Source organism: Halyomorpha halys, unplaced genomic scaffold, assembly GCF_000696795.3.
Source record: "Halyomorpha halys isolate HHAL.00 unplaced genomic scaffold, Hhal_1.1 Scaffold879.1, whole genome shotgun sequence".
Classification (NCBI taxonomy): Eukaryota; Metazoa; Arthropoda; class Insecta; order Hemiptera; family Pentatomidae; genus Halyomorpha; species Halyomorpha halys.
The window spans coordinates 105,247-120,573 of NW_027111254.1; the positions used below are offsets into that span (position 1 = coordinate 105,247).

The 15,327-nt window shown below is 30.8% G+C and overlaps 1 protein-coding gene across 3 annotated transcripts in view; it reads left to right on the forward strand.

The window, feature by feature from the left end:
* Positions 1-15,327, forward strand: part of nolo (no long nerve cord) — a gene marked incomplete at its 5' end in the record, with an annotated part of 67,301 nt that overhangs the window by 34,784 nt on the left and 17,190 nt on the right. For all 3 annotated transcript variants that reach the window (XM_067049275.1, XM_067049276.1, XM_067049277.1), the window contains 7 exon segments: positions 2,720-2,908; positions 3,665-3,828; positions 6,009-6,349; positions 9,298-9,605; positions 11,137-11,264; positions 11,741-11,845; positions 13,652-13,824. In XM_067049275.1, the coding sequence (XP_066905376.1) occupies positions 2,720-2,908; positions 3,665-3,828; positions 6,009-6,349; positions 9,298-9,605; positions 11,137-11,264; positions 11,741-11,845; positions 13,652-13,824 (1,408 nt within the window).

Here is a 15,327-nt window from a genome sequence, read left to right on the forward strand (position 1 = left end):
TCAAAAGTATGAGCACTTGTTTACCAGTATTATTAAAAATATCTTATTTTATTTGGATTAGAATTAATTAACAGTATTATAAACATTGAATTTTATAAAACTCACAGCATAAAGTTGTCAGTTATTAATGAGAATCTGAAACATTACTTTTATTAGTTGTCATTCTTAAGAGATATATATTATGATTCCATAGGAGAGCATTTTATATAGGAGCACTTAAATACAATTACATTCATATCATATTAATGCTTAACTACATTATAATAATACATATATATTCAGAAATTTAGTGATTATTATCTTTAATGTATTCCCTTATACTTAATGAATATATCTCACCTGCTTCGATCACAAATATTCATACCCAATTTGATGTTAAATAATCAAGCAATCACAAATGTCACTTCTATTAAATTTTTGGGAATGATATTTGACCAAAAGCCAACCTGGATCCCTCATATTTAAAACTTTTCTTACAAGTGCTTAAAATCATTAAATCTGCTGAAAGTCCTTGGTTGTACTAAATGTGGGAGCTGATAAAAAAAACCTTAATAATGTTTTATTGAGCTACTTTATAATCTCTACTGGACAATGGAAGCATAACTTATTCTTTTGATTCACCTACAGCACTAAAATTATTGGACTGAAAACTCCATGCTGGTATTCAGTTAATAACAGGTGGGTACAAAACAAGTCCACAAAACGAAAATAGCCTTTACATTGCTGAAAGGTTTTATTATTTTAAAAAATAATTAATAACAATAAAAAAAAATTCTATTAACCTTTTGATGTTGTTATTGGCACTTGTTTATGTTATTCCCCCTTTTACCTCCCCACGTATACCCAATTTAGTTTTGCTCTGGCCTCCTCGCAATGGTAAGATTGAGCATTTCTCTCACCAGTACACTGTGACATATTTTTTTTCTCATTTGAGCAGTTTGCTCACCTGGATACCTCCTGCATTTCTTATTTTAAATCATGGACCGAAGCAAGAAGATCTTAGATCTTTTATGAAATTCGGATTCTTCAGCCCCTGATGGAAGAGCTACAATTTACAATATCAATTTCAAATTGTATTGAAAGTAATTGTAAAGATTTTTGCCATCATTACATCCAATTATATAAAAAATATAGCACAAATGGTCTACCATGAGCTAAATGCTCACAGAACACCTCTTAGAGGACTAAAAAGTAGAACACTCCTGCCGGATTAAGTAAGAAGATCCTTTTTTAATAAGAAACTGTATTAGAGGAAAGTAACTTGTCCAAATTCTCATAAGTCATAGTAGATTGGCACCTTCCTTGGAACTAGCATGCCAATAACTGTCCTTACAATGTAACCAAAAGAGAATGGATACATCCAAAACAGGCTGATCAGTAAAAAATGGTGTGTCAACCAGTATTGTTGACAGTATGATATATGCAGTAATACTTGTAATGTAATAAATACAGTAGCATTTTTTGGACTACAAAATCTGTTGATTTAACTCTATCTCTAAACAGATTGCATTATAACAATTAGTGTAGAAAGATGTTAGACCACTTAGCAAACTCTAGCCAATGCTTAAAACTTCAGTGGGTATCTATTTACATCTAGATTAGTGGAAATGAAAAAGCAGACAGTATTTCAAAACAAGTGGTATCTCTCCTACAACTGAACTTACTGATTAAACCTTGCCTACCGGAGTTCTGATTGTACTTTACTTTCAAACTGGTTAAGACTTACAATATTTCTCCATTGAGTTCTTGAATCATTTAATTGCTTCTTCTGCCATCACAATCAATGGTTGTTTCTCATCTGAAAACTTCTGCAAGCTTGAACCATTCCCAGAATGATGGTAACTTCAAACAAGAACTCTATGGTGAAGTCTTTGTTGTTCAGCACATCACCAAATAGCTCGAATGCCCAATCTAACCACCAAATAAAATGAACAAATTTACCATGGAACAGGTGTTGGCCTATAAATAAATAATTACATAATATATTTTTTTAATTATATTATCGATATACTTTGTCTTATTCTTTTAGTTATGATTTATTTCTTTTTTTATTTATAATATGATTATATATCTATATTTTTTTCACATTAAGCTCAAAGCCTGTTTTTATATTAAATAATAGAATGTTGTTAGGCTGTTCCAGAATATTATGGAGGATATTTTATCAATTTTGAAATAAATGAACGTTTCTCTTATAATGAACTTAAGGTCTAAAGCTTTTAAGTGGAAATAAACAAACCAAAAAAAGTATTCATAATTAGTTTTATTTGTTTACACTATATGAGAATTGCTACTTATGTCTACTCAACCCTAAGATGAGTAACTGAAATTAGTCAGTGGGGAAATCTAGCAGCCATAGCTCAGCACAAAGTGTGTCTCCAAGAAAGAAGTATCTTAGGGTTTAGTACTACAGATTATCTCTAACAGTACTTCCCGTAAATGCGTACTTCATATGCAGTTGATGAGTTTTGATAATTAAATTGATGATAGTTAGTTTATTATAAGAATTTTTGCATCATAAAGTATTTATTTATGTTATATTACTTATTTTATCAATAAATATTTATTTTTTTTAAATTGAGTTTTGAAATTTTTTTGATATAATGGTTGGATAGGTTTTTTGGAATCTTTTATTGAATCTTTTAAAATTTTGCTTATGAGCTTATTATTTTATTTACTTTCTGTCAAATGATGATAAATTACCAACAATCTGTTTCAGTTTTAAACCTGAACCTTGGGGTGAGTGCAGTGTAAGTTGTGGTGAAGGCATTCGTAAAAGAGATGTGCCTTGCTCAATATTTCTTGATTTTTCACAAACTTTTGCTCGTGTTCCTGACTCCTATTGCCAAGGACCCAAACCTTCAACAACTGAACCCTGTATTGAAACGCCATGTATAGCTGGAAACAGGTAAGTATTTCAATTTTCTCATTTATTAATAAATTAATAGTAATTCTTTTGTTTTTTTAGAATAAAAGAAGTTAAATGATGAATTGTGATATAATAGAAATAGTTTGACTCTAATCTAAATTAAGATTTTTTATTGTTATGAATCATTATAAAACATTTTATTCTATTTTCATAATATGAATTAAAAAAAAAAATACATCTATAACCTAGGTTTCTAAGTCCCATGTCTAATCCTCAATATTTGTTACCAATATTAAAACCTTAAGTAACTAAGTTCAAAATTTTAACAATATAAACCAAAGATATTGGTTATATAATATTAATTGTTAAATTTACTTATAAAGATTAATTTTCACAGATGTATTTCCTATTTCCAAACAATTTAAATAAATATTTCATAATTTCTATTTTATTTTCATTTATGTTTTTTTAGGCTTAGAAATTTTAAAAATGGTTTCATTTATTCATAATTTTTTTACATATATTTAGAAAATGAATGTCATGCATTCTGGTTGTTTTGTTTGATATATTTTTTTAAATTCAGAACCGTTTCTTTTTATGTTTTTGGATCTTTAAACTCAAACATCCTTTTAATACTTTACAAGAGCCTGAACTAGTTTATTTAGTTTCTTAATTAGTAGCTATTGAAAGCTGTTCTAGAAAGCTTCCAGTAATAACGTAATACTATTTTTTATTGATTTTTTGTTCTCATTGTTTGCCTATAAGTAACAATTATGTTTTTATGAAATTTATCAGGATGGAAGCAGTTAGAGATGGTTATAGCGACCCAAGATATGCAGACAGCTATTTTAGATCACAAAACACTGAAAGTTCCATAAAAGTAGCCCCTCACCAGACAGGAAAAACCTATGTTTGGAAAATGCAAGGCTACACCCATTGCAGTGCAAGTTGTCTAGGTGGTAAGTAACTTTAAATGTATCAATTATTTATATTCAGCTTAATATTTTAAGGTTACATCAACAGTTATATATTTTCAAAGTAAATTAATTAGTTCCATTACTACTTATGAAGAAAATTGTTGCACCTCCCTCAAAAATCTAATTTCATTAAAATTGATCTCATATTGTAGTTTATTTAGTAGACTATAAAATAATATACATGAATATAAACCATAATTTAAAAGTAATAATTATTTTAGTTCTAATAAAAATATATATTATACATTTCCTACACTACTGTCAGAAGGCCAAAACCATCAGATTTTTACATATAGGAAGATGGTCAGGGTTGTGGTCAAAGGAGAAATAAAAATAGTTTACAACTATTTATTTTCCAACGTTTCCCCCCACTTTGTAGGGCTTCATCAGGGCTAAAAAGATACAAAATGATACAATGATAAGAATAAAAATACAAAGATAAGATACAATGTTAAGAATAAAAATAAGTAACAATGGCAAGAGTAAAATTTTTTTATAAAAATACGTAAAATATACAGTTAAAAAATACAGGATATGTACATAAAACAAAAACAATACGGGGAAGGAAAAAAAAAATAGAGATTAAATAAACATCATGAAAAAATAATAATTATAAATAAATAAGTAATAATAAAGATATAACATGATAATAAATGAGCAAAGAACAAGTCAAGACAACCTACCTGTTCAAAGCAAACAGGTGAACAGGAGGCAAAAATGAAGCGGAAGTGTGGAGGAGTGGGGAGCTGGCTCATTGCTCACCAAGATCCCCTATAATGTCATTATGAACATTTGGTTCAACAGGGGGTTTAGCAATATTTGTTGTATTGCTAAATCCCTTTTTCTTTCTGGGTATCTTCTTTTTCTTAATATGTATATATGTCTTACTTTCTTCTTTAGCTTTTTCATTTGTTTGACCTTCTCTTTGATGCTTGTTCATTCCTATTAAGGAATCTATGCTTGCATTTGCCTAACTTCACTGAATTTAATATTCCTATTTACCAAATTAGCGATGACAGCAAGATCAATATACAGTGGTAAGCCTTCAATGATATATCTCACCAATTGCCTGTTTGTTAAGGATTTACCCGGTTGAGCTATCTCTTGAACTAAACATTGAAACCTCATAAGATATTCATCCAATGTTTTACCACTGTTTTTCTTAATTTTGGCCAGGTCAAACATTAAATCAATCACTTTCTCCTCTGGAACGCACTCAAATCTGTCTCTTAGTTTTTCCCAAACCTTTTTTGCACACTTTTTACCTCTTATAAATGGCAATATATCATCACTAACCATTGAAATAATAGTAGAGAGTACCTGTTTGTTTTTTCTTTTCAAAGCTCCATCTTCTTCAGTCGGCAGATCTTTTTCTTTAATTTCTTCCTATAAGTCCTTTGCTTCTAAGTACGCTTCAATCTTCATCGACCAGATCCTGTAATTTTCTGCAGCAAGCTTTCAATTCTAAACACTGTGGTGCCCATTGTCCTTTGTGTTTTGATTTTGGCGGTTAGTCAATAAAATCACAAAGCTTACATATCCATTAATATACGTATTCCATTAATAGACTTAGTCTTTCACGCACTAAACCACGCTCTGCTACCAATTTGTTGTGGAATTTAGGGAAGGGTTTTATGAACAAAGTCAAAGAGTATATGTTTCCATAAATAGACGCCATGACCGGCTGTGCTCAGAACAAAGAATCATGCCTGTTTCTTTGTTCCCAGCAGTGTCATAGTGTTGCCATCTACTGTTTTATGTACAAACCAAATAATAAAATCTATGTTCTACAAAAAAAAAAGGCCTTTGTTTATAGACCATTGCAAAATAAAATTGTCTAAATTTAATTTTTTTTTTCTTTACTTTAAAGATCTGAAAATTACTCCCACCATTGTGTAGGTCAATAAATACAATTTTCAAAATTAATAAAATATTTAAAAATAGCCAACAAATTGACGTTACATTGGAGTTTTGAAACTACTAGTTCACTTGTATTTTCAACAGTTTTGTCCTTTGAGATTTGTCATATTTATCCTTAGCATTATGTTTGTCTAAGTAACATAAAATCAGTTATAATTTATGATTTAAATAAAGCTTTAACCTGATTTTTAAAGCAAAGTTTTTATATATCTACAGGAGGTTGTTATTTGCTTACGTTGTAGGAGTGCAGGAATCTATAATAATGTGTATTCAAAAAGATGATGAAAAAGTTGTGGGACCATTTCTTTGCTCAACCCAAACAAGACCAGAAGCCCTAACGCGAACATGTAATGAACATCCTTGCCCTCCCAGGTGGAATATGACTGAGTTCCAACAATGTTCAAAGCCATGTGGAATAGGCATACAGACAAGAGAGGTGCACTGTATTCATGAGGTAACTCTTGGAGGTGGTAATACAGTTGTTGTTCCTAATCACATGTGCCCACAGCCTCAACCAATTGATCGACAACAGTGTAATGTAGTGGACTGTGCTGTTGAATGGCATACTTCAAAATGGAGTAAGGTATTGAATGAATTTATTTAATTACTATTCACATCATTTGAAAACTAAATATAATCATTAATTTATATAAATACATAACACTGAAAACCGTGACAATTCAGACTCAGAGACCATAATAATACTTTAAAAAAAAAAAAGTATTTTATTATTATCCTACTCCTACACTATCTCTTTTTATTATCCTTCATATTATTTTTGTAAATAAAATGATGGTCTTGTATATTTTAGGTATCAGTAATAAGATTATGTCATTTGTGAGATGGCAAAAATTTAATGAACCAGTTCTTTTTATGTAAAATTTATGATTTGGTCATTTATATGTGATACTAACTTATTTATTTTAAACGCAATCTTAAATTTGGAAAACCATTTATTTGTATGACTATTTCTTCTCTGTAAAAATGTATTTTTTTTTTTTTAATACGTGTGAAGTTAGGCTTACAATATTGGACTTAAGGCATTATTGATAGATGTAAATAACTAATATTTAAAACATTTTAAAATTTGTATTTATACATTGTGTTAGATAGTTGCTTAAAAATTGTATATCTATAAAGATAATGTTCATTATTGATTACTTTTCAATCAATCATAAATAATATATATTTGAATTCCATGCTAATAGATTAGACAGTCTAGTTCACGAAATACTTAAATAATTGAGATGCTAAGAAATAAAGAACTATTATGCAAGTGGTGAAGAATGAAATAATTATTTGGATGACTCAAATAGTCCATGGAAATTAAAATAATTTTAGTTAGAAAACTGTTCATTTGAAATTGCCATTTTCTTTTTTTTTTTTTTTTTCAAATTGTTCCTATGAAATTACTATTTTCAAAGTTACATCCTGATATAATTTTTGTTTTAACTATTCTCCTTCTATCATTTTTTGTAATTAAAAACTTATGATGTATTCCTTTGAATATATTTATAACTGGATACACTCTGTAACTTTATCTAAAAACACTTCTATAAATGCAATGAAATTAAGCTTATTTTAATTATAACTATGTTTGGATATCAATCAAATTTCTATAAAATATTTTTCTTTATACTTAGGTGTAAACAAAGTCTATCTTATTTATTTTAAATTCAATTTATGCAAATTAGCTAAACAAAAGGACAAATTGTGAAATTTATAAAATGGCAATATTAAGTGAAGTTAATAAAATGTTACACCATTTTAATAAAAAGGCTGCCAAAAACCTCATTTAAGAAATTAATGAACTCGATTGGGAACACTTGGGATGGGAGAAACAATTGAATGAGGTTAACAAGAGTCTCAAAAATAATTTTCATTTAGCACACTTTTTAAAATGAAATTGGTGAAGGTTTAATATGGTTAGCTTAGAGATAGGCACAAGTGACAGAAAATTATAGCTTACATTTTAAGATGTAAGTCCAGTGTACGATAAATGTATATTTTTTAAAATACCTACATAAGGTAATCAGTGCACTGACTTTACATCCTAGAAGATACCTTCTTCTTCACCATTTCCTATCAGTGCCGTTTATATTCTAGATAATAAAGCCAATAAGTACCCAGTATTCATCTCTATTTTCAGTATTTTTTTTGGTTCTCATATGCTTTTCTTGCCCTTCCTTTAAAACTATATCAACATGTGTTCTCCCTGATTGCTTCTTGGATTACCACTGTATCTGATGCTATATTGCTTACACAATATTTCTTGGCTGCCTGTTGACCAGCATACGGTTTGCATCTCCCAGCTAATTCATAACCAGCTTACCAATGAAATCATCGAGTGGCACTTGCTTTAATACCCATTTTACTTTAATACTTTCAGCTGATTCTCAATAGGTTGAATCTTGTTTTATCAATAGCTCTTCTGAGGCCTCATTTTATTTGCTTGTAGCTTGCTTTTATATTTACTGAAAGCGGACAGGATTCTACATCATATAACAGGATTAGGAGGTATATTTTTTTTGTTTATTAGCATCTTAGTTTTTCATTTGATTTCTCGCTTACCGATAATTGTATTTAAGAGTTGTAAAAATTCTTTCTGTCTTTATTTTCTCGTCTATATATTTTTGCCTTTTGTAATTTTGTGGCTATTTTCAGTATAAATTCTGCCATTTCACTCTGAGAAACACAATAGCTTACCTTTTATCTTGTTTTTGCCAACCACAAGTAATTGGTTACCATTACTTTTGATTTTGTGAGCCTTATAATCGTAGCTAATTTTACAGTATATGTCAAAGCATTTAAGGAAGTTTCTAGTTTAGTAACTAATAACTATATTTTCTTAATTTAACCAAACCTGACATGCTCATATTATAAAAATTATAATATAAACTTTACTAGCCTTTTTTTTACTTTTCCCCTAATTAAGAAGTATTTTGGTCTAATTTCTCATGTAGACAAGTTGTACAAGGAAGAACGGATCTAGATTTGAACTCATGATCTTTACTTTACAAACCCCGTCCTCTAGCAACTTGGCTACACTACCTCTCCCTTACCAGTTACCAATTTTTAATTGTGGACAATGAACTTTTATAGTTTAGTACTAATCCAAATACTATAGGTATTCTGTATGTTCATTTTAATGAAATCTTTCGTAGCTCCAAATCATTGATCTGTTGTTCATTCATTGTGGTGAGAATAGAAAAGTTCATGATTCATTCATAAATTACATAATTTCGATTATTATTAGTGCTATTTTATATTTTCTTCTATTAGCTTAAAATCAACAAAAATATCTCATGAAAGAACCTTATTCAACATTATTTAAATAATTTGTCATTTATGAAAGTAATTATGATCTTTATCAGGCAAGAATGGGAAATTTGATATTAAATAATAATTATTATTTAGTATAAAATCTAGAGTTGATTTAGTATATTATATAAAAACCAAATATTTACTTATAAGTGATCCTTAGATCAATAGTATATTACTTGATTTCTAATTTAAATAATATGTTTCTAGTGCTCTAAACGATGCGGTGGAGGAGTTAAAAGAAGAACAGTAGAATGTAAACAAGTAATGGCCCAAGAGCATGTAGTTTCACGACTACCATCTCAGTGTCCAAAAAATAAACCTCCAGAAATAAGACCTTGTAACACAAAACCCTGTCCAACTGAAGAACAACGACCACAAATTATGGCTGCAAATCAATCATATGTACAAACAAACCCTTCAAGTCGAGAAGAAGTTGATCTAAAAATTGGTGGCAATGCTCAAATTTTTCATGGATCACCTGTAAAAATTAAATGTCCAGTTAAAAAATTTGATAGGTATGTTTTTTTAATATTATATATTATTCATGTATTTCCTAAAGACTGTTATTGAGATTTCTCGTCTGTTTTATCTCATCTGGTATACACTTAATAGTGTTTATCTCATTTGTTCCTGATTTTGTTTTAATAATTTATTCTCCTAAAGTCATATTCTGCTTATTTGCTTACTAAAACTCATTATTTTTATTTCACATTTAATTTTAAAACAAATAAATTTATTTATGTATAACTCAATATTTAAAATGACAGTTGTTTTGTGCAACTGGATCATTCTCAAACAAACTGTCCCATTAGAAATCCATAAAAATATTAAAATTCTTGGAAATTAATCTTTGGCTCTATATAATTGTTACACCAGGAACTGAGTGTGCAAAACCTGACTTGGTTTGCGAATTTAATGATTTCTCACGTTTTTAGAAATTTTCAGAAATAAAAAGTCTTTTCTTAAATGTCCTTTGAATCATTCTCTAAAAAAAATATTTTGCGTTCTTGTCTTGAATGACTGTTTCCCTTTGTGAGATGAATTCCCAATGTTCAAAATTATTACTAATACTTACTTTTGGACAGTACTTACTGCCTTTTTGGTTAATTATTTCCAATAACAAAGCTTTGTAACTGACTAAGAAAAAATATTTAACTCTTGTCTTGAAATCATTTCGTACGAATTTTTGTTTCTGAGCTAGACTGTTCACTCACACACATACACACATTTTGTGAAAATTGGTTATTCAGGCTCAGGGGACCTCAAAACGTGTGCGTATTTAAAAACTTGGATTCAAAATTTTGCACGATCGTAATACTTCCCTTACTATATAGGGTACCCCACTAGTTCGCTCCCCCCTGATCTCTACTATATAGGTAAGGGTATTTCATACTTATTATTATTATTATTTTATGGGCAACAGACCATGGAGGCCTAAGTCCTCGTGCGATGTATTAGGAAATACGTTTCTTGACGTGGTTTTTTCGTAAGGCGGGTTCGTTACTCCCACGCCTATTTTTTTTCTGAGTGCCACCCATTGGCTAACGGGCCTCACAAATGCCCGGGGGAGATTGTGAGTGAAAAAAGCTGGGGTGGGACCGGGATTCGATCTGACAACCTCTGGGTCGGTAGACTGACGCGTTACCACGCTGACCCATTTCATACTTAGGTAGGTGAAAATAAAACTAGGTCGAATAGCCAAGCAAAAACTACAAGAAACCGATCCCAAAAGGATAATTTTATCATTTTTTAACTGCCAAAACTCGAGGGAGCTATCATAAAAATACTTTTACCAAGGAGCGAAGTTCACTTGAAAATTGCTCTAACTCTACGCCCGGTAGCAAAGGCCCAAATTGTTCAATTCAGTTTTATTACAACGTTATATTTTTTGTATAACGAATATCCAAATACAATTGTCCCATTTGTTACCTAAATTGTTCAAAAATTAAGTTGTTTTAAACCCAGTAAAGTATTAAAGGAGGTAAATAAAAATAAATAATTTGAAATTCTATAAAATATTGTATTGATGAAAATATTTATTTTTAGATCAAAAATACAATGGGCCAAAGATCACAAGCTCATTACATCCTCGAGAAAATACAAAATATCTCACAAAGGAGCATTAAGAATAAGGGAAGCCAGTTATGGTGATACGGGTGTTTTTACGTGTCTTGGTGAGTTCTTTATTTTAAACTACTTTTAGCAGTGTTTGGTTTTTTTTATAATTTAGAATTGCTTGACACTTAACTAAATAGTATTTTGATCTCAAATATCTTATAATATTGAATCTAGTATTTATTGAAGAGCATTTGGATTATAATATTCATAAAAGATTCTATATTTAATATTTGTTAACAATACTGCTGGTATGCTCTTGAGAAGAAGAGCTAAAAGGCATGCAATAATACTTAGAATATTTTAACTGAACTAATCAAGTTGGGAATGAATATATATTGTTCATTAAAGTTTTAAAGAGCATCTCTCATGATAATTTACATATTTTCTTATCTGGAAACTGTATTTTTCAAAATGCTAAACCTATGCATACTTAAAAATTCAATTAAAAATAACAGTTGCTGTTTTACAAACTATACTTATTATAACTCATATATGTCATGGTTCACTTTATAAATATTTTTATTTACTTTAGCGGGTCGTTCATCTGCAGATATAACTATAAATGTCAAAGCAAGGCCAGGAGACTTTCCTAGCTCTGAAGAAATTGAGAAACAAACTCATAATCAACTAGATCCAGGTTTGTTATTGATTTGTATAATTTCTGTTTTTGATAATATCATTTAACTAAGATCCTAATTTGAATTAGATCCTGGTTTTGACTTAATTTTAATTAGTAACACAAAAACACTTGACTTGTTTGACACAAATATATTTTACATTAGTATAATACATATATATTATATTAAAGGAAAAATCTTACACACATCCATGCGCATCTATATATGTATATATACAAGTTATGTTATGATTGGGCATACTATTGGTTTTAATCCTAACTTCCCCTATCAACAAACATAGGAATTGTATATAAGGAGAACTAAGAATGACAATAAAGTAGTATTATTTCTGCAGTCATGTGAGTTTGTTCTCTGCCATTTTTCTTCTTTATTTTAGTTTTCGGAGTTAGCCTCACTTAAGTTATATATTTCATTGACCTTCCTTTTGTTTTGTTTCTAATCCTGACATTCAATTACTGTGACCTAGGCTTCCAATCAACACCAACTACAATTGTTATTAATTCTGGCCTATGAAGGCCTGAAAATATGCTAAAAACAGTAAAGCGGTTGAAACTTTGCTATTAATAAAGAAGTTTTTATTTATTTGTGTTCTTCACTGATCACTCCAATCATCTTCTCATAAAACTCTACATAGTTTATAAAACCGATATTCCTTTTGTAAAGACACTGTAAATATGCTAGAATACAATTTCTACCCTGAGAAATTGATTATATATATATAAAAAGATAGATTGATCACATAGTTCACATGAGTGATAATAATATTCTGTGGAAGAATAATGTGTAGAGGAATTTATTTACCTTGGAACACAGTTCAGCTTGACCAATAATGTGTGACCAGAGGTAAAAATAATAATGTAGACCTATAGGTGCTATTATAGACTTCAGAAGTATCTAAGAAGAAATCTCTTTCTAGTACAACCAAGATGCAAACATATAGCACTCCAATCAGGTCAGTTCTCAAATATTTGTTGAAATACTTGGCACTGATAAAAGCTTTAGAATTATCTCTATTGAGAGTTGATAGAAGGACCATGGGGTCTTTGTGTAACAATGGTGTATGAAGAAGGAAGGTTTTTAGGAAAAATGCTGAAGTAACAAATCTCAATAGTGACCATACCCTCATACATTTAATGAAGACCAGATATCTGAGATGGGTTGAGTATGATGCATGAATGAATAATAAAGAGGTCCCAAAAATACTTCTATTGGAAAAGATTTTCAGGCCTAGAAAAGTTGTAAAACCTTATCTATCAATTGCATTGTAATATATGCTCAAAAAGTGCCAGGAATCAGAAATTGTAAAGCAGCAGCTCAAAATAGAGAATACTGGTGGCTCAAACTGCAGGATGCGTTGACTTTCTATGAGTTGCAGTGTCATTAGAGAAGATGAACAAACCACTTGGTTGTTTCAAAAGATCAGGACAATTAGCAAAAGTGCTGATCCAGGAGGCAAGAAAAAGAATGCATGCGAGTAAATAAAAAGAATTTTAATGAATATTCATTTCCTAAAATTAAATAAAACATACTCTACATCAAATATAAACAGTTTACAGCTCAAAAAGGGTGCTTTAGTTATAACTGTTATCAGGCATAGGCATAATAAATTCTATATCAAAATTGTACGAGGTATTCCCAGTTTCATAGCATGTTGTTCCTAAATTGCCTATTTTTTCTTAGTGTTTATTTGAATGGCTAAAGTTCAATTAAAAACAATATAACAATATAATTAATATATTCTCTGTGCTGATTGATTAATGCTTCTTTAACAAAATTATGTCACTAACATGCAATGTCACTAACAGGTATGCATGGAAATGGTGATCCCCCACAGCGACCTTTTATATTTCCTGGTGATGATGAGAGTCATGAACAAATTCCTGGAGAAGTTTCAAGAAAAACAAAGTCAACCCAACAACCCAAACCTGTTTTACCTCAACAACGCTCCTATACCACCACCAACTCAGGGATTGAAGAGGTAATTAATTGTCATTTAAAATATAAAATTAAATTATTTGTATATATTCAATACATATGAAACTAGCATGATTATTCCCATATTCATATATTTTTCATCCCATACATGATGGATGATATACAATAATAATCTTTTATTTGTGTATATCATACAAAATTAACACACACACACACACACACACACACACACACACACACACACACACACATATATATATATGTGTGTGTGTGTGTATATATATAAATTTTTAATTTTAATTATAATATTTTAAGATATGATTTTATATTTTAACTAACATAGATATAATAGTTTTCATGTAAAACATTATTTTGTTTTAGGAAATATTCTTTTTATATGACGTGTAAAATGTGATTTCCTATTATCTGTGTGTGTGTGTGTGTTTTTTTTTTTGTTAATTTATTTTTACGAGGGTCGGTGGAAATCTTCAAAAGACACGGATAGGCCCGTACCTATCCATGTGTGGGATTTTTACCCACTAAAACCACCGCCCTACACCTGTTCATTCCTCTCCAACGGACCGCCGCTAGGCATTACTTCATGGAGGAAAATGGCTGAGTGCCACCACGCTTTCTTCGCATGGTTTTCACATTTCCATGCTAGTCATGTCTTCTAGCCCTCTCTTCCTCTCTCAACCTCTTGAGGACGGCTGTAGTAAATCTCTTCACTGCGTTCCAGAGCTGGTCTGAGAGTAACATATAGCTCACAATGTTCTCTGGTGTGAAGAGTCCTCCACATACTTTCTCCAATTCACTTCTTTCTGTCGCAAAGCGAATGCAAGTAAAAAACAAGTGCTCCGAGGTTTCCTCGACTGTCTAACATCCAGGGCATTCTGCGGTGTTGTCCTGTTTGAAGCGGTACTGGTAGGCTCTAAAGCATCCATGTCCGGTCAACAATGGGGTTACGTAAAAATCAACGCCACCATGCTGGTGGCCATACCACTTGCCCACATTAGGTATTAACCTGCGAGTCCACTTTCCGGAATCTGCAGCCTCCCAACGTTGCTGCCAATGGTCGATGGTTATTTTTCACTCTTCCTCGCTAGAAACGTGTAAGCGTCGTCCATAGTGCCTGCTTCTTTCTTCAACAAGGAGTTCCACAGGCGGCATTCGGGCTATCACTCACACCGCTTCGTAAGAAATAGTTCAAAAAGCACTAACCGTCCTTAAAGAAACTCTGCGATAAACTGAAACCAATTTTCTCCTGTATGATTTCGTAACGATCGCTTCTTTCCAATTCAGGGCTGCATATAACACAATGGAGGGAACAACAGTAGCAAGGAGCCTTCGGCTACTTTCTCTGGGACCTCTAACGTTTGGCAGAAGGCGTGACAAAAAGGATGCTACTGGATACAGGTCCATCTTGCAGTGTTAAAAGCATTATTAACGTCTAGAGTGATGATTATAGCGCAAGCTTTTGAGCTGGTATGGCATTCCGGATTGCTTTTCAAGCTCAAATCCATATTACCCCAAACCTTATACCTTA